General features: G+C 40.1%; 1 protein-coding gene across 2 annotated transcripts in view; it reads right to left on the reverse strand.

The window, feature by feature from the left end:
* Positions 1-1,002: 1,002 nt before the first annotated feature.
* Positions 1,003-24,791, reverse strand: part of DHX9 (DExH-box helicase 9) — a 28,133-nt gene continuing 4,344 nt past the window's right edge. The window contains exons 5-27 of one of the 2 annotated variants that reach the window (XM_030455560.1): positions 24,620-24,765; positions 21,576-21,622; positions 20,787-20,920; positions 20,168-20,257; positions 19,906-20,067; positions 18,772-18,849; positions 18,249-18,440; positions 16,617-16,758; positions 16,075-16,157; positions 14,770-14,923; positions 13,787-13,890; positions 12,798-13,011; positions 12,513-12,607; positions 11,886-11,959; positions 11,083-11,235; positions 9,959-10,119; positions 7,690-7,801; positions 7,000-7,161; positions 6,710-6,837; positions 5,407-5,636; positions 3,686-3,801; positions 2,599-2,799; positions 1,003-1,440 (exon numbers count right to left, since the gene is read on the reverse strand). In XM_030455560.1, the coding sequence (XP_030311420.1) occupies positions 1,176-1,440; positions 2,599-2,799; positions 3,686-3,801; positions 5,407-5,636; positions 6,710-6,837; positions 7,000-7,161; positions 7,690-7,801; positions 9,959-10,119; positions 11,083-11,235; positions 11,886-11,959; positions 12,513-12,607; positions 12,798-13,011; positions 13,787-13,890; positions 14,770-14,923; positions 16,075-16,157; positions 16,617-16,758; positions 18,249-18,440; positions 18,772-18,849; positions 19,906-20,067; positions 20,168-20,257; positions 20,787-20,920; positions 21,576-21,622; positions 24,620-24,765 (3,243 nt within the window). In that variant the 3' untranslated portion in view covers positions 1,003-1,175. Of the gene's footprint in view, positions 1,441-2,598; positions 2,800-3,685; positions 3,802-5,406; positions 5,637-6,709; positions 6,838-6,999; positions 7,162-7,689; positions 7,802-9,958; positions 10,120-11,082; positions 11,236-11,885; positions 11,960-12,512; positions 12,608-12,797; positions 13,012-13,786; positions 13,891-14,769; positions 14,924-16,074; positions 16,158-16,616; positions 16,759-18,248; positions 18,441-18,771; positions 18,850-19,905; positions 20,068-20,167; positions 20,258-20,786; positions 20,921-21,575; positions 21,623-22,589; positions 22,614-24,619; positions 24,766-24,791 lie in introns of those variants that run through there. The other variant, XM_030455561.1, reaches the window with a different exon arrangement.

Consider the following 24,791-nt stretch of genomic DNA (forward strand, 5'->3'; position numbering starts at 1 on the left):
AAACAGCTGAGCAGCTGAGCACAAAAGGAATAACCAACCAAAACTGTTATTGTGTTGGAACTGTCCAGAGTGCAGCAGGAAAATGGGCAGTTGGAAGGTGAATTATCTTTGAAAAGGATTTTGGCCCAAGATTACATTAGGAGTGGCAGATGGCACAAAGCTACATAATTAATCAGATTATTTTTCTTTCTGCTTGCCACAGTTGAGAATTTTCTTGCCATTGTTTCCCTTGGAAAAAGTGCTGATGCTGTTAAGACAGCTCTCACCCCCCTCCCCAAAAAAACCCAAACTACTTTGGGCAATTAATTCCTTCAGTAGAAGGTGCAAGGAATAGTGGGGAAAGACACAACACACTCTGGCTATAGATCTCAACCTTAGATGTGCACAAAAACAATAGCTAGGGGGAGAAAAATTATTATGAGCTCTGAATAAGCATTCCAGTTGGGTTAGTGAAGAGATTCATCTGGCCAGCTCAATAATGTCACAGGTTTCACACTGAGCTGTGCCCAGACCTCTCCCCTTGCTGCTGAAGCCCTGCAAGATAAAAGTTATAAAAAAGTTATATGAAAAAAGTTATAAAAAAATAAAAAATAAAAGGCAGGACCTACCTCCTGCTGCCTTGGGCCAGCTCTACTGGTTTTGTGGCCATGCTGGAAGGGAGGAAATAGCCAAAAATCCCCCAGACTGTTCATACACACATACTCACTGTTAGCTGGAGTGCTTCCTTCATCTTGTTCACACCCATACTCACTGGCAGCTGTGCTATAGAGGGTATAACACAGCATGTGGCTGGCTGCAAAGGCCTGGCATGGACAGAAAACCACTGCAGCAAGGCCTGTTTGCACAGTTTATTAGAATAACAAAGAAAAATCCCCCACTGAGCCCAAGTTCCACAAAGAATTATTTTTAGACACTGAAAAGGTTTCCTCGGAGTGCCTTATACCTCCCACAACTAGAAGTAACAACAGACAGCCTCCAACTCCAAAAGTACAAGTGGAAGTCTTTAGAAACAGATTCTTTATTAAGAATAAAATCATACAGCTCGCAGCAAACTCCCAAAGGGCACAATATATTACAGAGTTGTCAATAAGGAACTGAAGTGGCAAACAGACTGGTAACAGCAAGAAAGGGAGGAGGGAAATACACTTGTGTCGAAGTGGAAAGGCTCCCATTAACTACCACCTGCCCCTCCACAGATCCCCTCTGTAGCCACCACCTCCTCCTCCACACCCTCCTCCTTGATGATAGCCTCCTCTACCTCTGTAGCCTCCCCCTGGGCTACCTTGGTATCCTCTTCCTCCTGAGTACTGGCCAGAGTAGCTGTGGCCACCATACCCTCGACCTCTGTAGCCAGAGCCACGTGGATAACCCCCCCAGCCTCTGAAGCCACCTCCATTTTCATAACGAGGCATTTTGGGGGGGCGAGGGCCATCACCAAACCTGGCAAAGAGAAACAAATACTCAGGATCACAAAGTCATGGAATGGTTTTGGTTAGAAAAGACCTTTAAGATCATCAAGCCCACTCAATCCCCCAGCACTGCTAAGGCCACCACTAAACCATGTCCCTCAGCACCACATCTACATGGTTTTAAATCCCCCCTTCAGCCACAGTGACTCTGCCACTGCTCTGGACATCTGCTTTGTTGTCAGGGCCTGACAAACTTTTCTGTGAGTAAATTGTTCTTAATATCCAATCTAAACCTCCCCTGGCACAATCTGAGGCCCTTACCTCTTGTCCTATTTCTTGTTACTTGATGCAATCTTATGGATTAATTTGTTTTTTTAACTATTAGAGAAATAACCAAGATATTCAGTTTATGGTGTCTCTATTTTCTGTTAGCAGAATATCATGTTTGAATTTCAGTTGCACTTTCACACCCTTCACACTTCAGCAAAGAAAAGCAGAGAATGAACTGACGTGCTACATAAGCAGTTCCTCCTCTACATCTCAGCCAGATCTACATCTGGGATAGAAAGTTTTCCCCTCAATCCCACTTCTCCAGCTGGAGGGAGCCCTATTCCTGCTGATGTGAGCACAGTGATCTTTGTTTTGCTCCTCACAGAACAAGACAAGTGTACATCAAAGCTTTTCCCTGTTTTGATCCTTAAATTACCAGCTAATAATTAAATTTTTTCTTTGCTTTGGAAGCTAGATGTGAAACAAAGGGGCAATGGATGAGTTCAAGCACAACCAAATATTTATTTCCAGATATGGAATAAGTTTGCCCCAAATAAATATGGATTTATCTTTCCTTTAAATATCATTGTGTTTCTGGAAGAGGAGATGGCAGCTTTCATTCCTGACAGCCACCTGTCCATCCTCTGGAAACAGGGAATGACCTGCCTGCATCAGACTTGGAACATGATGATTTTACATATACTCAGACCATGGACTTTGTACTAAAATCCTGAATTTTCTGCCCAGGGGGGCCAAGACATTCCTGGTGATTTCAGCCCTGTGCTTCTGCAGGGAGGGAGCAGCAGAGCTGACAGCTCTGACCTGCCTTGTTCAGGCTCTCAGTCTCCCTGGGGACAGGGGTGGGGAGCACTCCTCAGCCCAGCACTTCAACTGCACAAGCCCAGGGAGCTGAGCTGACCTTGTGTTGGCAACCATGAGGCTGATGCCTGCAGCTGATGGCCTGGAGAGCTGACGGATCATGTTCAGCATTCTCTCATGTGCTGGGTCCAGCTGCCTGATGATCTGAGGATCTTTAGTCACTTCCACAACAAGAGCCTCCAACGTGGCACGCAGGGCAGTGATGCAGGCAGCTGCCCTGTGGGGCATCTTCAGCTTGATCCTGGAGCAGAAAGAATGGCATCAGATGTGTTACAGCTTCTAGCAGAGAACTTGTTACAAAAGGTATCTGGCATTTCATGGAAGGCTGCACACCCTGAGCCAGAAATCTGCAGTCTTAATTTAATTATTCTCATCAGATGAAATTAATTCTCATCTGTCAGTTGAAGGGGCATGAAATACAGGAGGCAAATCTGAAAGATCCCTAATATTCAACATTGTTAAAACATTACTCTCCCATTCTCAAGATTTAACATGCTCAGATAATACCAATATGTAGCCTCTAGTGTCAGAACAGCAATATACAAAAATATAAAGCAAAGTGAAAACATGAGGCTCCTCAAGATTTTGAAAGCTCCAGGCCACTCTCAGAACTATTAATGAATTAAGTTTAAGCAATTCTTCACCTCCATTTTCTGTCTAGGGTGAAAACAAACAGACAAAAACATCCAAATGGTGTTTAGTCAGAGCCATAAAAATCTAGGGTGCCAGAGGAAACCACCAAATTCTTAGCATTTCTCTCCTCAAACTGTGTTTCTGAGACTTAAAAGCAAGATTCCCTCAGCTCCTCTCTGAAGGGGAGGTGCAAAATACATAGTACCTCTTATTCATGTTCCAGTTAAAGGGGGAGAAAATCAGCCATTTTTATGGAAACTGCCTGCTTTTATGTTTTTAATTTAAGCAGGTAATTTGCACAAAACAGTGCTGCCAAAATAAATCCCTCCCTTCCTCCCAGGAAACAAAGGTAATGCCCTCACAATTAATGTGGAGTAGTGCACAACTAGCCCTGGGGTTGCTGTTCCAAAGGGACTCAGTTTGCAGGCACTTCCCCTCAGTCTGTGTTCTTTCAGAGACCTGAACATTCTAAAAAGCATCAAGAGGGTCCATACCAGTCATCCACCAGAATGAGCTCCCCATCTGACAAGACTTTCTTGGAAGCGAAGAGAAGCAGCTGCAGTGGGCTCACCAAGGTCATGGCTTTGGCAGAGATGGCTCGGGTTCGAATCTACAGGTGGAAGAAGAATATGACTCTTGAAATGGAGAACAGATCCCTACACTTTCCCTCTGGCCACTGAAAACAGAGAATTTGTTTGAGAGAAACCCCCCCAAAAAAAATCTAGTTAAATGTTAGGAAGTTAAAAGAGCACCCATGAGCAGAAAACTGGATGCTGGGCAGATGGTTTCAGGGATTCAGCACTGGCTGGTGTTAAGAACCACCACAAAGTATCTGCAGTTTATTAAGTACTCAATTTTCCAAAACTGCAAGTCTGCAATTAAGCAGATGACACTTTGCAAGAGCCACTTTGTGCTTGGTCAACCTAAAAATGAGCAAGGCAGAAGCTGAATTATATTCCCAGCTTTTGCATTGCTGGGGCTGTGATGACAGCTTTGTGTTGCTGCTTTAGGGGGGTCCTACACATGCAAATTGGGAAGCTGCCAGGTCTGTGCAAGCAGCTCACTTTGTCACTTCCTAGAAACAAGACCTGAAGCTTGTTCTTTAAGTGAGCACTTGGATAAAAAGCAGCCATCTGGCCAGAGATAACAGAACTACATGAGCTATTGCCCTTCATTTTAAAAAAGAAGTGAAGAGCAGTACTCTAGATTGCAGCCTCTCATTCTGACAGCTGCCTCTCTCCCTCCTTTCTTTCACAGAGGGCAGAACATATTGTATTTGTTTGCCCTTAGGGAGGAGATTTGCCCCTTCCTGGAAGATACCACACATATTCAAAAGAGAAGCTGGAAATCATAGCAGGAAAATGGCTGCACTGAGGAATGTTGAACTTCCAGTAGCTGTCTCAGCCACTCTAAAGCCACTCTTAGTGTCCCATGTGTATTTTCATTGAATAAAGCATCACTTTTTGAATTCAAAAGTCTTTTGGCCTTTTTAAGGGAGTTTACAGAAACAGCTGAGGCAGGTCAAAAGATCTCACCCAACTGGGATCCTGTCATAAAGGATGGAGAGGCAAAGCCTCACCAACAGTGCTCAACTAAGTATGTGGGAATCCTAGGTATCAAGGCAAGTCCCCAGCCAGAGCCCAAAGGGGTCAAAATTCCATTTATTACCAATGAAGTGGTTTATCTGCATTACTAATGTAAGTTGCACGTCAGCAGAAAGGACTGAGGATATAAAAATCAGCAGAAATACACTGTAATTCTGAACTAACCAACATAAACAAGATTTCAAAAAAGGAACCCTTTGTTGAAGCTGTAGCATCACCTCTGCTGTAAAATCTTAAGAAGTTATGCTCGTGTGAAAAGGCTTCAGAAGGAGCAGAAGTGGTAAGGGCAGAAATTCTCTAGTGCCAATTAGTATGGATTGCTCCTAAGCAATCTCTTAAGCAATAATTTACATCTTTCTCTGTGACCTGGCTGTTCTCACAAAACTCACAGGAACTGTCTACACATCTGAGACCAATACTACTACTGAAACTGGTTAACTGAAAGTTACTGGAAAGGCTGAGTGACACCATAACCACATAAGGTTTAGTTTCTGGAAAAACAAACAAATGAAAAAAACCCAAACAAACTCAACCCTACCAACTGTGTCTTTTTTTCTTATGGCTACTTTGCCTGGCAGAAAACAACCATGAAAAAATTCCAAGTCTTTTACCTTTTCTCCAAAAATGAAGAAAGGTGATGGATACTTGATGTCCTGGCTGCTGAAAGGGCAGTTGACAGATGACTTGTGGATGAGTGCATTGTGCCCCTCAGTGGTAAGAATTTTCCTCTTCTCTTTGTGGTAGCAGACGTTGGGGTAGACCCCAAAAGCAAGCAGAGAGATTACAACATCCAGATTATTATCTGGTCCAGTGTTGTTAAAGGGCTGAGTCACCAAACATTCTGTTGACAGAGAACAGAAGACTGGCTCAATTCCACAGGTCACTAGGACAGTAGAGCAGAGTTGTTTAGGATCCTGGATTAACATATTTTCTGATTCAATCAACTGGGAGATATACATCTGCTCTCAAATGACCTCTAGACTCCAAGCATTTCAGTCCTACATTCAATTTTCAATTTATTCACAGAGCAAAAACTGAAAAATACTGCAAAAAAGAGTTATTATTCTCTCCCAAGCTCACCAAAAAACAAGGAGAGAGGAGTTTGCCCAGAATGTACTGTACCACACAGTGCTTCCTGTCATTTGTTTTGGAGACAGATCTTTTGGGGAGGTCAGAATGGATGTTTTCATTTGTTTGTTTGTTACAAACCTTCCCAGAGTCTCTGGGGGTTTGTTTCCAGGTCATCTTGCCCAGAAATAAAGTTAAGGAGAAATGCAGCTATGATCCTAGCAGCATGAGGAGAAAAAAAAAATTAAATAGTTTTTTAAAAAATAAAAATTTGGGGAGATGAACCTGAACCTAGCCAGCCAGCCATGCCATTTAACTGAGAAAGCTCTTTAGACTCATTAGGCAAATTCAGAACCTGGTCAACTTCATGAATCTTTTTTTCCTTACAAAACTGAATAATATGCCAAACTACTGCTAATACCTGCAGCACGAATGCAGAAAAAAATAAAGCACATAGCTTGCTGTTTAGATCACAAAACTGTCCTCTCCTAAGGCTAATGACAAGGAGGAGGGAAGCACAGCTTATTTTAGAGATGCAACATGAAGGAGAATGAAAATCAGGGAGGTAATTCCCTAAGAACAATTGCTTGGTAGATTGTTAATCTTGCAGCCCTAACCTTAACCTCCAAAACTTCCCTATGCTGACATCACAGCCATCACAACCATGAGAGAAAGAAGCAGCACTAAAATTTCATCTGAATGCAACCGTAAAAGCAGACCAGATTTATGGCAAACCCACTGCAGGCCTCTCTGCTTCTGTGTTCACCACAGATTATCTTGTTTGTTTATTTCTCATCTCAGAATTAAAAATGCAATCATTACATTACTATGCCCATGTAGAATCACCTTCAGGGAAGCCACAATTAATAAGGATCTCTTTCAGCTGGACTTTTGCTTCCCAAGTCATTCGAAGAGTAGACATGCTGAGTCTTTTGTGTTCACAAAACCTTTTTTCTGCTTCTTCACCACCCATTCTAAAAAGCAAACAGAGGGAATTAGAAGCCTCTTCAAGAAAAGGAGAAGTGTGACAATTCAGCTCTCACAAACATTCACTGACATATCTGGTCACAAAACTGGTCACCCAGTGTTACCCACAATTTCCCATTAATTTTTTTTTTTTTGCCAAGACAAAATACCTTGCATCATCCCATGCTTGGAAGACAGAGAGCAAAGCAACATGATCTGAAAACCTGTTCCCAGCAAAATTCCTATGGACATAACCCAGGCGTTTGCCTTCATTGATGAAAGGTTCAGGGAAACAGGTGGCTGCAGAGATGGTACACACAGCATCTCCCACACTAAAAGAAACCACAAAAAGGGATCAAATTTATTCAGTGCTGCTGCCAGCAGCTGCTACAGGCTGTTGATACTAGTAAAAATTCTCTGCTAGAGACCTTAGGAATTTGGCCCTCATCAGCTGGAGTTCTTCACAGAAACACTTCCCTGAAGTGGACAATTCTGGTACTTACTTTCACAACAACAAGTGTTTACCTTTGTCCATCTTCCCTCCCCTTCCCCTCATCCATATGCCATCTTCTTCTGGTGAAAAGGATCCTACAGCCATCACAATTACAACTAACAAATATTTACTTCTGCCAAGATTTATTTTCCTTCTTATCTAGGTGTCAAGTTTCACAACTCCCCACTTCTAGTTCACTGCTACACTTGATTCCCTGTAAGTTATTTCTCCTTTGCTCTTCTGAATATTCAGTTTCCTTTCCTCTGTTGTAGCATTTATTGTTCATCTAGATTTATTTCTCCTGCATGTCTGGAGACTCAGTAACTCAGAGGAACAAGAAAAAGACCACAGAGACTTCTGAACTTACTAAAAAATGCAGCCCATTATCATCATCTTGCCAAGACGAGGTTCGATGGGAAGCTTAGCTAGGATTCTTCCAAGAGGTGTCAACTCATCATTGGAATCCAGGGCATCAAGCTCTGAAACAACATCTTTTATTAGCCAAGTTAATTAGCTAAGCCCTAAGAAATCCTCAGATTAAAAAATTCAGAACTTTAGTAATGGTGTTTAAATAGAACCCCACCTATATTTGCAGTTTAATGTTTACAACATTGCAACCTGATTTACAAGACTGGTCTGAGGTCAAAGAAACAAATTTTACTTGAGCTTTACAGCTGTTTTACCACCTCCTTGTTCTGTGTTGATGAAGTGCCAGTTTTGGTAGCAGGAGAGAGGCCCCAAGGGAGGCTGTTGAAAGCTCCCACAGCTCCGAAAAGTAGTTTGGGCTTGGGAAGAAGGGAGGGGTGGGGTAAGGAATCTAAGCTCTAGTTTTTGATTTCTCTTTGCCCAGTTTTGACTTGACTAATGATAAATTCAATCGTTTTATTTCCCCAAGTTGAGTCTGGTTTGCCCATGACCATAACTGATTAATGGAACTCTCCTAGTCCTTGTCTTGATCCTCAAGGTTTTAGGTGGATTCCCTCCTCACCATTCCCAAGTGGCTTCCAAGAGGAAGGAAGTGGCTGCCTGGTGCTTTGGTACTGGCTGGGCCTAAATCCTGACACTCCTCCACAATTACAGAATAATTAAACAATATCTACAATTTAACTTATAAACATTTTTCCATTTCTTTTTAGTTTGCTTGTACAAACCACTGTACAAACCACTTGTACAAACCACTGTTACACTACTTTTTTCAAGTTCCTGTATTTGATCTAACTAGTTTAAACTAATTTCTGCCTCATGAAAATCAAAGCAGCCCTATCACAGTGATTAAATGGAAGATCAAATTAATAAAGGGCTCCTTAGCCACTATCAAATCAATTTTTCTCAGTATCTATGGAACTTGAAAGCCTTGAGAAGAGCATGTCTCACCAGCCTAAAAAAACAGTAGTAGTTATACACAAATTGAGAAGAATATTCAGGAAATGGAGGTACCTACAGAAATGTCAATCTGGTATTAAATGGTGAAAACATTTGCCTTTTCCCCATCTCTGCATTTCTAATCTGCAGCATAAGAAAAGTACTAATGATTTTAAGATCACAGAATTTTGGCATGAATACAAAGCCTTAGCTGTGTTTTTTATTCTGATGTCCCTTCTGGTGATAAGCAATGTCATCTCTTTGCACCATTTTTTCAGAAAATCAACAAATAAATACATCTTGCCAGTCTCAGAAGTTTTAAAAACTTATTTAATGACATTTGCCAGGCATGCAGAGGTTCCAGATCAATGCTCTAAATCCAAAACATAAATCTAGAGCTCCTCCCCACTTCATTTTACTCCTATTCTACCCAGTTCCCTGAAGAAGCTGGACAGAGGCTTAGTCCCCACCTCAGCTGCTCCTGTTTTAGGAGAATGCTGATGCCTGCATATTCATCAACTGGAGATTTAATTACTTGACAACTGGGTCAGCACACTGTGTAAAGCAATAACTACACAATAAACTACTAAACTTTTTTTTTTCCATTCCTTTTATAGTTTTGTAAATGTCTTAGGCACTGAATCTGTATCACACACATCAGTACCACAGCTGGAAAACAGGAAGCTGGAAGCTTGTTTAAGCCACTGGTAAAATAACAAAAGTCTGAAGTTTGATGGCTCAAGTTTCTTGAAGGACAGCACTCCACTTGGGAATTCAATTATTGCTTCATCTGCAAGAAGACACTGGCAGCCAAAGGATGCATCCAGGAAACACCCTGCTATTTCAGACATTATGCTACTACACAAACAATCCAACCAGAGATGCTAAAGCAGTTTGTAAATGATCAGCACACATGGGAATTCATAGAATCCCCTACTTCCAAACTCCCTGCCATGGGCAGGGCCACCTCCCACTACACCACGTTGATCCAAGCCCCATCCAGCCTGGCCTTGAACACTTCCAGGGATGTGGCAGCCACAGCTTCCCTGGGAAATCTGGGCCAGTCTCTCACCATCCTCAGAGTGAAGAATTTCTTCCTAATGTCTCATCTAAATCTTCCCTCTTCCAGTTTAAAACTATTACCCCGTGTCCTATCACCCTATGCCCTTGTGAAAAGTCCCTCTGCAGCTTTCCTACAGGCACCCTTCACGTACTGGAAGGCCAAACCACTTGGAATCAGCTTAAAACACAATCCTGGGGACAAACAATGCTACCTCTCAGTGTGCGTTCTGCTTCCATCACTGCATCCAAAGGTGGGGGTTCTATTGCTTTGGCCAAAAACTGACCAATTCCTCCCAGCCGCAGCAATTTGATGCTCAAAGCAATTTCATGGAGAGGTGTTCGGAACATTTCAGGTGTCATGTGAGTCTGAAGTCTGGAATGAGAACAAAAAAGCCCACATTTCTCTCAATATTCACTTTCATCACCACCATGGTGATGCACGATTCCATCAGCATCAATTACTGCCCTCCAGAGCAAATGCTTCCTCTCAGCCACCCCATCAACTCTCACTGTGCTCCTCTCACTTAGGCTTTTCTAAAAGCATTTATCTTCCATTCTTTCCAGTTCTCATCCCAGGGAATTTACAGCAGATCTAAATAAATGAGCAATTTAAGGAAAGTTTATCAACTGATGCTTTCAAAGGTTACAAAAACTAGGACATCTATACACAGCTACACTCTAGTAAGGGGCACTGAAATTTTCATGAGATCAAACACTGAGTCTTACAGCTGTGCAGACTTCCTCAACCAGCAAAAAGATTTCCATGGCTCTGGTAAGTGAGAAAGCTCAGCTGATAAAAGAGGTCAAAAGTTTCAGCAGCAGGGAAGGTGCTAGAGCAGTATGGAGCAGTTCAGCAGTATGGAGGGGCTTCCTGGTCACAGAATGTGGAGAAAGGGAAAGGGAAAATCTGCTCTCCCTGTTTTTTACCACTCCTGACAAAATTCTGTGAAGATGCAAGGGACATGGAACATTTGAGGGCAGACTAGAGCCTTATCCTCATTGCAGAGTTCTTTTACAACCTGCCTCAGCTCCTAAGCAGTATTATTTTTTTCCTCAGAGGTTCTGTAAGTCACCATGAAGTGACTTAATGGTATTAATGGTATGAAGACCATGAGGTTCTTAATACAACCATAAACTATTTATCCACCTATACCATGGGTAAAAGCACAGAAACATAAATTTTTTAAGCAAAAGAACAGAGATAACAGACAACTCCATTGCGAGCAGACTTCATGCACCTCCTCTCTTGTTTTTCTGCAATTATTTCCCCAGTTTGAGCAGAGGTAGCAGACAACTGTGGGAGAAGCCTCTGAGGTTGTGAAGAGCAGAGCCTCACCTTTCAAAGCGAGCTCTGCTACAGAGACGGAAACAAAACCCGGCACGCAGCCGCCCGGCTCTTCCTTTGCGCTGCTCCAGGTTTGTTTTGGATGCCCAGACTGTAGCATAGGTTGTCATGTTGTTGTGAGCAGTGAATAGCTTCACTTTTTGTCTGTTAGAGGAGGAAAGCAAACAACTCAAGACAAGGATCAGATGGGCTTCACCTTAAATCCTGCCAGATCGCGGTGTTTAATTTATTCCTCAGTGTTTAATTTATTCCTCGCAGCCACCCTGCTTTTAAGCAGCAAACCACCCCCATTTCACTAGCTAGGATGTAACTGGAGGCTCAAGTAACACACTCTTAAAAGCAGTGCCCCAAGCTATGCACAGAATTAAGCTCTCACATCTGTGAAAAAGCTTAAAATTCCCAGCAACTAATGAGATCCCTCTGTGTAATTTGCTCAGAAAGCACGTGTAACAAAACAGGACCTATAACAGACTCCAAAAATCTTCCTCTTTTCCCTTAGCTATACACTGTTTGTAATATTCATCTGGTAGGTGACACATTTGATGACCCAGTGACACCTCACGTGAACAGCACCACTAAGGTAGCTGTCCAAAGCAGCTCACCAGCATGTCAATGTGGTTTGTAACTGTGCTGACCAGCTACAGACAATGCCAAGGTGTCCTGAGGGAGTTAAAGAGTTCTCAAACTCAGCTCTGTGGCTCTGGAAACACAAGGCAGTTCTCTGTGTTCAGAAAACCTCCTTTGCATTTCAAAGAATAGGACTGACAAAACAAAAAGCTACTTGATGAACTCACTTGCAGGAGTCTATAACAAAGACCACATCATTGATGGTAATACTTGTCTCCGCAATGCTAGTAGATAAAATAACCTAGAAAAAACAACAAAAAAACAAACCAGGAAATACATATTTGGTCTGAAAAAGTTAGGGATGGACTGCAAGAAAAACTGCATTCACTATTGCATGAAAAACTGCATTGACTACTGAAAGAAAAACTGCAGTCATTACTGCAAGAAAAACTACAGTCATTACTGCAAGAAAAACTACAGTCATTACTGCAAGAAAAACTGCATTTGCTACTCCAAGAAAAACTGCAGTCACTACTGAAAGAAAAACTGCAGTCACTACTGAAAGAAAAACTGCAGTCACTATTGAAAGAAAAACTGCAGTCACTACTGAAAGAAAAACTACAGTCATTACTGCAAGAAAAACTGCAGTCACTACTGCAAGAAAAACTGCAGTCACTACTGCAAGAAAAACTGCAGTCACTACTGCAAGAAAAACTGCAGTCACTACTGCAAGAAAAACTGCAGTCACTACTGCAAGAAAAACTGCATTACTTCTATAAAAAAAGGCAGCAGTACATTCCCCAAAAGCATCACAAAACAAAGCCTGTGCCACTGCACACAGATGGTGTTCATACTTTTGTGACTCCAGGAGGCACTGGATCAAACACTCGCCGCTGTTCCTCCAGAGGAATCTGTGAATGCAGAGGTAAAATTCTATACTGGTGGGCTCCTACAAGATGAATACAAGAAGGTCAGTAACTATTACTGTGTAAATCTCATTTTTTTTTTGCATAACAATTGTTTCTATCCATCTAATTCTCACAACAAATCAGCTCCCACTCAGCTAACCATTATCTTTACACATTCCTGAGTTTTCTACTACTGTGAGATGAAATATAACAGAAAATAGTTGCTTGTACCAAAACGTGGATTCATTTCTAGATGTTTCTGCATGGTGTATATCAAGTTCCAGCCAGGCAAGAAAACAAGTACAGCTCCTGAGACATTCAGGGTCTTGATATAAATTAGCAGTGCCTCAATGAGTTCAAAAGAAGTTTCTCTCTCATTCAGCTGAGCCATGGAGTGCTTTGTTTCTGGGCCATATTCATCGCTGCAAATAAGGTTGCAATTGACCTACAAAACCAAACACACAAAAAAACCCCAAAACCAAATATACCAAAACCACAAAAGAAACAATATACATTTATTTATTCATCCCGTGGAGAACAGCTGGCCAGGCAAATAGGAAAATGAGGAGAATGATCCACATTCAGCAGTTCAAGTCCTGCTTTTCATATAAGAATGGGATTGTAATTTCATTGCATTGAGTTATAAATTAATAAAAATTTTCAGCAGGAAGCTATAAAACTAATTTAACTCCCATTCAGATAACATCATAACAAACAGAAATAAGTGTTTCTTTCAGGAAAAACTAAGAATTTTTTAAAATTTCAAATAACCGACCCAAAAAGTAGTTTCACAGCTACAAATTAAAAGCTGCATCATGGGAGTGAGAGTTACTTGACACTGTATGAAATTACTAGCAATACCACCTGAAGAAAAGAAGGGAGAGGATCTAAATTTTCACCCTGAAAAGGGAACACCAAGTTCATATTTCTGTATCTGTTTCTTCTTCCAAAGTCACCAACATTTTCACTTTTAAGAGTGTTTCAGTTCTATCCTTAAAGAGAAGCAGACTGGCAAAACACAAGATTATTCCCCTCAACACAAAAAAGAAGTTCTTCAGTTTAAACAGGCTACAAAGAAAATTCAGTAATATTTATGGTCATATATTAAAAATATGAAAGCTGCTAAAAATGTTTTAGTTCAACAATGCCACATTAATTACACTTGAGGTAGAGTCCTAACTGCTACTTGTTTAATTTTTCATATTAAAAGGCAAACATACATCATCATCTTCACCACCACCATCTTCATCCTTCTCTTTCTTCTTCTTTTCTTTGGGTGGAGGAATGAACTGAGTCATCTGAATGCAATCTTCCAGAAAATAATCTGCCAAGGACAGACAAACATCAGTTACCATGCCTGTGGAAGGGAATACAACTTTTTTCTAACATCTCTCAAGATTGTTTAGATATAATTGTGATGTTTCAGAGCACAAGGACAAGACTGGAGAAATCTCCTTGGCTGTCAGAGTATGAGAATTATTCCAGTACTATTCCAATGATTTCTCCTGTATTAAATACACTTTCACATGACTTTTACTGTGGTGCTTCCCCACCCACCCCCAATTCTGTCTGATTTCAAGCTATTCCCATCACTTCTAGTGTCACAGCAACTGATCTGAAACACCACAGCTTAAACTTTTACTACCTCATTCATTCTCCAGTGGAAACTACTCCACGGGGTGGTGCTTTGAGATGGGGGGTGGCATTTTAATTGTGGTGGTTTTCTGGGAAATGTGTGTGTAGTGGTGGAGGAAATATTGGTCATGATTTTAAACCAAATGGTGCTATGAAATGGTTCACTGCTACTGACTCCTTTGCCCAGGGTATGCCACATCTGTATAGAATCATAGAATCATTTTGATTAGAAAAGACCTTTAAGATCATCAAGGGCCAATAGTTAACCCAGCACTGCCAAGGCCACCACTAAACCACAGCCCTCAGCACCACATCTACACAGCTTTTAAATCCCTCCAGGGTTGGTGACTCCACCATTGCCCTGACAGCCTGTGCCAGGGCCTAACAACCTTTTCAGTAAAGAATTTTTTTATTAATATCCAATCTAAACCTCCCCTGTAAGACACAGCAAATCAAAAGAAATGTGTACATAGCATACCCACAAATCCTTACCCACAAATCCATACCCACAAAGCATGTGACTGACTAAAAACTAAAGCAGTTCCTGAAAGTTCAATTAATGATTTACCTTGGACAGGGTAGGTTCTACCAAAGACCTCCACAATAGGACAGTTGAAATATTCACAAAACATGCTGGTATCAATGGTGGCAGACATGAGGATAACTCTGATTTCAGGGTATGTCTGAACTACATCTTTCAGCACCACCAAGAGAAAGTCAGTCTGCACATAACAAGAATAAAACATCATTAATTTCCTACCTGTAAGGAACAACAACTTCCCAAGAGACTAGAGAGAAATACACAAGCATATACATTTATTTAACAGGAGGTTTGCTGGCCAACAAAAGTAACAATTACCATAACAGCATTCTATAACTTGTTGCCAGTGCTTTGTTTTCCAAATCCTGCAGTTCCCAGGATAAATGAATTTTAGAATTGCCATTGTAAAGATGAGTTTTCTTCTCACAGAATGAAACAAACCAAAGAAAAACATTTAAAAATAGTTTGCTTCCTTCCTAACAAACTTTAAGCCTTGAGGTCTTTTTAAGCTTGGTTTGCATATAAAGTAGCCAAAGTTCATAAAATAAAAATGACTGCAATTGCATGCAAAGTTTTATAGTTCTATGTAAGCATGGCATTTATTAATTTTGCCATGCAGTTAAGTGTGCCCTTTGTTCAACAGATAAAATTCCAGTCTCATTCAGAATTTGAAAACTTATATTTTGCATCATTAAAGAGGTCCAAAAATGTGCACTGCAGTTGCGTAAGTCCCCAAATTCTGTCAAAAAAACCCATGTCAGAACCTAGCAGTTTCTCTCACTCTTGCTGTGGCAAAGCTGAGAACTATTCAGAAGAATCACAGAGACAGAAAATGGTTTCTTAAACTACAAACAATACCTCCCCTAATTCTGTTGCCAACTTGCTGCATTTTTCTTTCTATCAAAATCAAATTAATACGTATCAGGATGGCAGCTTATGTAAATACCACTGCTGGTCTGATGCAGTAAAGAACCCTGTCAGTATAAAGATCATAACAAAATTAAAGTGACATTCAGCAAGCTCCCATATTTGGACAAGAAGTGCTTGTACCACAGCAGTCTGCTTTCCAGAAAGGATCATGACAGAGGAGGAGATGCTAACAGGCAAAAAAATAGGCAGCAAGTAAGCACAAGTCCTTCCTCTTTTAATCCAGTGAGGATTGATTAAGATTTTCTAAAAAAATGTCATTGAAGATGGAAAACTGAACATGTATAGCAATTAGTGAAATGCAGTTTCCTTTCACATGTTTACTGTTACACAAGAACACAAGCAAAAACCAAACAGAAGAAGAGCACAGAAAGAAGTATAATGATAATTAGTTAGCAAACTCACATTAATGTCTCTCTCATGAATTTCATCAACAATAACATGACTAATGCCACGGATCCCAGCCTCCACCTTCCTCAGAAAAACACCTTAAAGAGACAGAAATTAAATGTTTGTGTAGGTAACAGCTCTGTTTCCCCCCACACACCTCATTTCATCAAGAACAGTTGCATTGGTTTAAATATCAAGAAGCACCTTTTGCAGCCCCTCTCTATTTGCCACATTTAAATTTGTACAAGTGATGGGAAGCTTATAAAATATTACTACAAGAAAGCAGTACCCAATACTGCTTTCCTTTCTGCCTCTGAAGGTCAATCAATATATGGCAATTTTATCCCTTCAGGAGATTATTTTTGTGTGGCATTAGACCTGTCTTATCATACTTCAGAACAAAACCAGCACGTCATCAAACTCATCACACACATTAAAAAGTTGTTAATACTGGGAACAGATTTCCTAAAACTTTTAATACATTTCTGCTTTTGTGTCAACTCCAAGAACTCACACCCATAATTAATAAGTTCCAAATGTAAGAAAACAATACTGACCTACAGTGCAGAACATGATGCTGGCGTGGGGCCGAGGAAGCACAGACTCAAACCTCACACTGTAGCCACAGCTCTGCCCAGGTTCTTCTCCTCTCTCATATGACACACGTTCTGCTACAGAGACTGCACTGATCCTCCGAGGCTGAGGGATGGAAAAGTCTGCTCTAACTTCAGGATGAATTGTTTGAAGTTTGCCATCAAAACCAAGGAAGTAAATTATAAAAATAATAACAGGTGTGTTGTCCTAAGATTTCTTTACAGACTAGTCATAGAATCATAGAACTGGATGGGTTGGAAGGGACCTCAGAGATCATCAAGTCCAACCCTTGGTCCACTCCCGCTGCAGTTCCCAGCCCATGGCACTGAGTGCCACATCCAGGCTCTTTAGAAAGATCTCCAGACACGGAGAATCCACTACTTCCCTGGGCAGCCCATTCCAATGCCTGATCACCCTCTCCAGAAAGAAATTATTTCTAATCTCCAACCTAAACCTCCCCTGGCACAACTTGAGACCCTGCCCTCTTGTCTTGCTGAGAGTTGCCTGGGAAAAGAGCCCGACCCCCCCCCCTGGCTCCAACCTCCTTTCAGGGAGTTGTAGAGAGTGATGAGGTCTCCCCTGAGCCTCCTCTTCTCCAGCCTCAACACCCCCAGCTCCCTCAGCCTCTCCTCATAGGATCTGTGCTCGAGTCCCTTCACCAGCCCAGTTGCCTCCTTTGGACCTGCCACAGGACCTCAATCTCCTTCCTGAGCTGAGGGGCCCAGAACTGGACATCAGACAGTGATAACTAGAACAGTAAGATTTTTTATTTCTGAAATGGTCAGTTCTGCACATAAATTGCAGAGGAAGGACATAAGGATATCTGGCATTTGCCAAATCACTTCCCCTCTTACTGCTGAAAAGTTTTCACTTGGGTAACGTAACAGTCAGATTAGCCCAATTGTAGACTTGAAATAAAATATTCTAAATAAAAATACTGATACTAACAAATACTATTTATTACTAAAAATGATAATCAAATACTCCAAATAAAAATAAATAAAGATGAATAAAAAGAAATAAAAATTTTTAAATTAAATAAAAAGAAAAAGAAAGAAGGAAAGAGAAGGAAAGAGAAGGAAAGAGAAGGAAAGAGAAGGAAAGAGAAGGAAAGAGAAGGAAAGAGAAGGAAAGAGAAGGAAAGAGAAGGAAAGAGAAGGAAAGAGAAGGAAAGAGAAGGAAAGAGAAGGAAGAGAAGGAAAGAGAAGGAAAGAGAAGGAAAGAAAGGAAAAGAAAGGAAAAGAAAGGAAAAGAAAGGAAAAAAGGAAAGAAAGGAAAAGAAAGGAAAAGAAAGGAAAAGAAAGGAAAAGAAAGGAAAAGAAAGGAAAAGAAAGGACAAAGAAAGGACAAAGAAAGGACAAAGAAAGGACAAAGAAAGGACAAAGAAACAAAGAGAAATAAAAATAAATAAAAATATTGAAAAATAAATAAATAAAAATTAAAAATAAAAATAAATAATAATAAATAATAAAAGAAAAAAAAAAAACAAACAAAAATAAACAAAAATACATGGTGCTTCTTAGCCCATCCTAATAGGTGATTTGTAGCATGTAATCACAAAACCAAAATGGCTGCATTTGTAACATGTTCCTCACCTGTGTCACTACTATGTTGCACTCTGCAGCTCTGTTGGTTTTGATGTACTCATCCAGGATGTACTGTGGCACTTGTGTGGTTTTGCCACAACCAGTGGCACCACGGATTATGACAATGGAATTGTCACGGATGGCATCCAGAATTTCACTTTCAAAATTCTTCACAGGTAAAGCCTCCCTCTCTTGTTGAATCTAGAAAAAAACAAAAAAAAAAACCACCCCAAATCAGCACATTTTGAAAAAAAAAAGAAAAAAATCACTGAATTCTGCTCCACACCTATACTTTGTCTCTTTCTTCTACAAAGGTTTCACTTACACAAAGGTAAAACTGTGAAAGAACAAAACACAGTTTGGATTTACCAACACAATACAACATATCCCCACATCCATCCCAGCATAATTGGGAAAAACTTGAGTATTACTATCAAAATCCAGTCTTACACACCTTACACACAGTAAGTTCAACCTCCTTTGGGAAAATAAGACAAGGTCAAGCACACCACATTACAGGAAGCTTATTTACCCTTTGTAATTCCTGGTCCTGCTCCAAACGGTACAAGAAATCACTTTTTAGATCCATGCTGATTTGTTCTGGTGTGAGCTGCAAAGACAAGACATTATTTAGAAGCCCTCTTGCTCTTCTCATTATTTACATCCCAAGTTCAATATAAAATCAGTCACATCAACATAATGATTATCAGTAAAGGATCATTTTCTACATAAAATCAGTTGTGCCTACGAGCTGTTCTGTTGCAGGTTCCAGTGTTCTGACACTGAATATCTGAATGGCCATCCTCAAAGATACAAAATACTGAAAAGTTTACTGCCTAAATTTAAATTTTCTAACTGCTTGAGAAACACTCATTTCAGTAGTTAGCCACTGAGATACTTCAGTGGTCATTCAGCCATGAGTTTTTAATGTATGGAGATAATTTAAGCACATAATCAACCATAGAACAGGAGGTGAGAAGGGAGAGAGATCAGAGAGGGAAATTTATCAGGCACTTTTATTTCAACTAAGAAAAAATCTAAAGACATCCTTATTTGCTATCAAAGAGCCAATTGTTTTTACTGAAAATAAGTTAGCTGCACCATGACTAGCACATAGAAATTCTACTGAGATTTGAAGCCAGCTCAATTTGCAACATCTGTAAATATATTATGTTTTAAGCCACAAAACTCAAATTTACATCAGTTCCCTATTTTTTTAATCAATATATAAATGATCAACATTACATTAACATAACTTATGAAAAAAACATACAGCTGAAAGTAGTATTAAACCATTATTTTGGTCATAAGCAGTCTGGTGTTCTGTAATGGAAAATTTACTTCCCTGAGAGTCTTGTCTGACCAGGTTATTTTAATGAGAACTTTGTATGGGCTGCAAGATAGCAGGCAAAAAGTGAAAGAAAATAGAGGATTAGCACATACAAGACACTGCTGCTCAGGAACTTAATGAAACTTGAAGTAAATACAAAGAACTCCTACCATTGGAAAGAATCCCTTCCTCCAGGTCAAGAAGGGAAGAAATTTTATCAGTGGACTGTTTTTGCCCTTGGAATAGCTCATACTTTAAATCCTGGGGGGAAAAGCATTTAATGTTCCAGAAGCATGGAGAAAACAAACAACAAATCAATTACTTAAACTATCTTACATTTGCCAGAGGACCCTCATCAATATTGCAGCTGGTCCAAGGGTTCCAGTTGGAATGAGGTGGTGACCATGGAATGACTTCTGTGTGACTTTGTCTCTGCGATGGTTCAAAATGAGCCAACTTTCCAACACTAATCAGAACTGGATTACTGGGATTTTCAGGCTATAAATCCAAAAGCAAAGTGGGCAAAGAAAGATAAAAGTATTAAACAAGCAAGTCTGATGTTAAAAGCTGTATTTGAGTAGCTGAGCCACACACTCACCGCAGGCACAACCTCCAGAGACAGTTCCTGTATGACCTTTTGCAGCTGATTTTCCAGGTCAGAAGACAGCAACACCTCATGGGGTTCCACCTATTAAATTTTTTAAAATTTTATGTTGATACACACAAAAAGACAGACAATGGGAGCTGCAGGCCACCAGAAAGTAAACTGAATCATCAAATAGTTCCTAACAAGACAAGGAGTACCATCAGTTCAAAATTCACATTCCTGAAACAATATGCTGACTTTTCCTCCAAGAATCTGTAGGATATTTTTAAACATCTGAGTTGCATTTCAGAGGAAAACATTTCCAAATTTGTAGCTGAATACAAAAATGCTAAACAAAATAGCCCAGAATTGTAAACAGCAAAAAAGCATTTGCTACAAAACCTATTTCACTTCATACACTGAGAAACCAATAGTTTACTGCTCCACTCACATAAACATGAAGTTTTCTGATCCAAAGCACTGGCTACAAACAATTGCTGGTCTGGAGAATCAAAATTATTAACTCATAAACTGTTAAATATTGAGAGCAAATTCCTAACTCACTCATCTTTACGAGTGCTTGTGTGTTATCGAAATGAACAACAATTTCTGAGCCTTTTCCCAAACTCACCAACTCTCCTTTTTTCTTTGTCTGTCCAGAGTAAGGTTCTATGACACCAAGATGGTAGAGCTGTCTGACCAAGGAAAGGGCACAGGACTGAGCTGCCAGCTTCTTGTTTGATCCATGCTCACGACTGAAAATCCCTGTGGCACACAAAGTTAAGAGCTGTAGTAGCTGAGGAATCAAGCAGCTTCCATAGAAGATACTACTTGGAAAGGGGCTTTGTGACAGTTCACACATGCCAGGTTTTCAGGGAAAGAGTCTCAAATCTTGATAAATCCAGAGTTCTGACATAAAATCCACTCAGGTACCTTTCTCAGGTGACTCATACTGCCTGCATAATGTCAGTCACTGACTTGCTGGGGAACTCCTGTAAAGTTTGGTTTCTGCATGCAGTGTTTAAGGAAGTGTTATTATCCTATACCACCCAGCAATATCATGGAAATTTCACAGCAAATTCTATGTAATTTCACAACATGTCCATTGCCTGAGAACAAATTAGACACCTGCATTCCTCAGAGACATGAAGCACAAGTATGACAAACAAAAACAACCCTATCTCATAAGCACTTCTTTGGGCTGAAAAGAAAAAATGATTAGTGGAAGAATGTGATGGACAAGCAGTAGAACACAAGTACAGCACACAGAGATCTGTTGTGAGACAAACATGAACCTGCACCTCTGGAAGTGGCTCCATCAACACAACTTATAAAAATCCCTACCCATGAGTATAACCTGTTCCTCTGCACCAACACCTATCTCTTCCTAAAGTGGAAAAAAAATAATAGGGGCACTTACTTCTGCCCAGCTGCTTCACATAAATGTTCATTTCTGCAATAAAGCTCCTGTAAGAGGAAGAAAGAATCCAAAGGTACAGTTAGCAATAGCTGACACTGACAGGGCAAAAATACCCATGCTTTACAATTTTTCTAGGCAAAGATCTCTGTGACTCTCATCCATAGCCAAGATGAAACACTACCACTTTTAGTCCCTTTAGCCCCAAGTTAGTAGATAACAGAATCATCAACAGAACCAGCAGATCTGTTACAAAGAGCCCTACAAATGCCACTGAAATTTAAAGCTACATTGTTAGGAAATCTGCTCAGAGCTGTCTAGGCAACAATTACAAAGCAGACAGCATATTAACCTAACATGAACATGCATCCCACTGTGCCATTAACTGTATCCCACATTTTACTGATATAACCCATGAGCAGCCTGGGTGGCAGATGCTGCCCTGGTCATTGGCACACACTTGGCCAGCTCAGAGCACTGACAAAACTAAACCAGGTCATTCTGTCAATGACCATTAAATATCTCTGCACAGGTGGAGGCAGAATAATTTACACCAAGCTCTTACTGTCATACTCTGGGAAGTGCATACAGTCAAAAGTTAATCTGCAGAGCAAATGTAACAGTTTGCCTAGCAGGAATGTAACCAATTCATTTCAAATCCAACTGGGATATTAAGTCAGGCTGAAAAACATGAGAAATACATATTTCAGCAAAGGGTGATGGAAACCAAGATCCGTGGTTTTAAGACTCACAAGCTCAAGCATGTATTTTCACAAATTAAAAAACAAAAGCCAAATTCTTCTAAGGATTTAAACTGGCAAATGTGATTCAAGATGTATGACTGGGCTTCACCAGTCTAAGATCCTCTTTGAAAACTATGCCTTGCTACTCCCACAGCTGCAGGCTGAGCCTTGCATCTGTGCCCTTCACTTCTTGCTGTGAACAAACAAACAAAAGGTTAAATGAGGGATTTTTATTTCAGGTTAGAACTCCTTCCTGTGCTGCCAATGAACTGACCTTCAGGCACAGTGGCTCAATGGGTTGAAGGCCACTGGCTTTCAGGGACACAACAGCCAACTAAGGCACCGATGACAGTATGTTTCTCAGCCAGGCCTACAGTCAGCATTCAATCTCATTCTCCTCCACCTATGGGGAGAACAGCAACACCAGAAATCAGTTTGCAGCAGAAACCCATGTGATTGTTCAGCCCAGCCTCAGATCTTTGGTGTTGCTTGCTGCTACCACCTTCAGGAGGAACTCAAGGAGGCAAAGGCATCCCAGGCTATCAATGAAATCCCAAAAGAGAAAAGCCACATCCCAGCCCTTAGGATTTAGATCACACTTAGTGTGTTAGGAGAGCCAGGTTTATATTTACAACTTGCATCCTCCTGTTGTAATAGATTTTCCAACTCCAAATTTTCCACCTATTGCTAAGTTCTTACACCATGTGACTATGATTAATTAACAGCAAAGATACATTTCTCCTTTAAAACCTTTGAGAGGAAGCTTGACATTTCTGTTATAAAGACCATTACTTTTAAAAAAGATCAGATTGGTAAAATGCATGGCAACTGGTATTTCTTTAAAAAAAACCCAAACAAAAACAAACCACAAAACAAAACCTTAAGCCTAAATCATACTACTGTCCTCAAATCTCTACAAACACTTGAAATTATTCTTTTCCTTTTATATATACCACAAAGATTATACACAATAGTTTGTCCTCTCTCAAAACTAGGAGACATTAGGATTGTCTCTTGCCTATCCACTCGATTGCAGCAGATATTTGGTTCCCCCTTCTGACATTCCATCCAAGGAAATCCACACAAGCTTTCCTGGATGTAGTCAGTAGAAAACTGAAATGCTCTCAGGAAAAGCAGCAAGTGGGCTGAGAAACATACTGTCATCTATGCCACCTCATTCTGCTCAAGATTATATGCACTTAAATACAGAGGGGTTTAATTGTTTTATCTGCAGCAGGCATAACAAAATAAGCTGCAGAACTAATCTGCCAGCTATAGAATAAAAGAAGTGCTCAAGAACTGCAATGAGCATATTTAAAATTCCCAGTACTATGCTAACTATTTATGTTACTCATTTAAGGGCAAGAAATGTCCTTGAAAACATAAAAGGAGATGAAGTGACTTGAAGACAGGTTTTAAATGAAAATTTAGAACTTTCTGAAACCAATACACATATTTCAGTTGTTCTAAATGCTTATAAGACATCACAAGAGAATACCAGAAATCCTGCAAGTGATACTCTCATGTAAGACTGTAATAATAAAATTCACCAGTCTTTAAAAAAAAAAATTACTCACATAGGAAACAAATCTGTATCATGAATAAAATCCCCATATCCAACTACAGGAATCCAGCAACAGCTGCATGCTGTTGTTTCTGACCACAAAACATAATTATATTTCACAAGAAATAATGCAACACCCTGAAATTGTGGTGATTTGTAAAGACTTTCCCAAACAGTGGTAAAAAAGTCAAAACCATTAATTTTTTATGCACAGTCTGTTATGTGTTACTGACATCTGAGAGAAATTTCCTGATGGAATGGGCAGAAAGTCAAAAAAGAGCAATACCCAGCTGGTTTCAACTGAAAGATAAGACCCTCAAAACACCTTCAGGAGGATTCTGCTGAACTAATTTTTCCAGTAGAAGATTCTCCTGCCAAAAAAGCTAATTATCATAGTCCTATAAACCAAATATCCTTAAAGTACATTTCTACATAAGCAAATGTCAGCATATTTAAGATTTACTCAAAATATACAAATGCAGCTATCATACAAATAATTACTGAAAGCACTTGAGTACTCTTGCCACTCAAATTCACACCTCACCAGTCAGCTAGTACACAGCAATAATTTTAAAAACCATACATTAATGAAAAATATTTGACATCACCCTCAAGATTTAGGGATATTATTGGTCCTGGTTAAGGCCACTGCTTTCTCAAATCTCCCTGTAGAGCATTGCAAGTAAGTGATTAGCCACTGTCACTAAAAATCACACAGAAGGTGACTAAAACTACCAAACCTGTTGTGATCAGGCCCCATTTCAGTGTATTTATAGTCTTCCTGAATCTTCTCCTTTTGGAAAAACTGGTTCAGACGTGCCTTGGCATTTTCCAAGGTCCAGCCTCCATGAAGATCAGAATTCAGGTCCACTTCTGAATCAGAGGTCTAATATTGGGGAAAAAAAGTGTAAC

The sequence above is a fragment of the Calypte anna genome, chromosome 8, assembly GCF_003957555.1.
Source record: "Calypte anna isolate BGI_N300 chromosome 8, bCalAnn1_v1.p, whole genome shotgun sequence".
NCBI classification, from domain to species: Eukaryota; Metazoa; Chordata; class Aves; order Apodiformes; family Trochilidae; genus Calypte; species Calypte anna.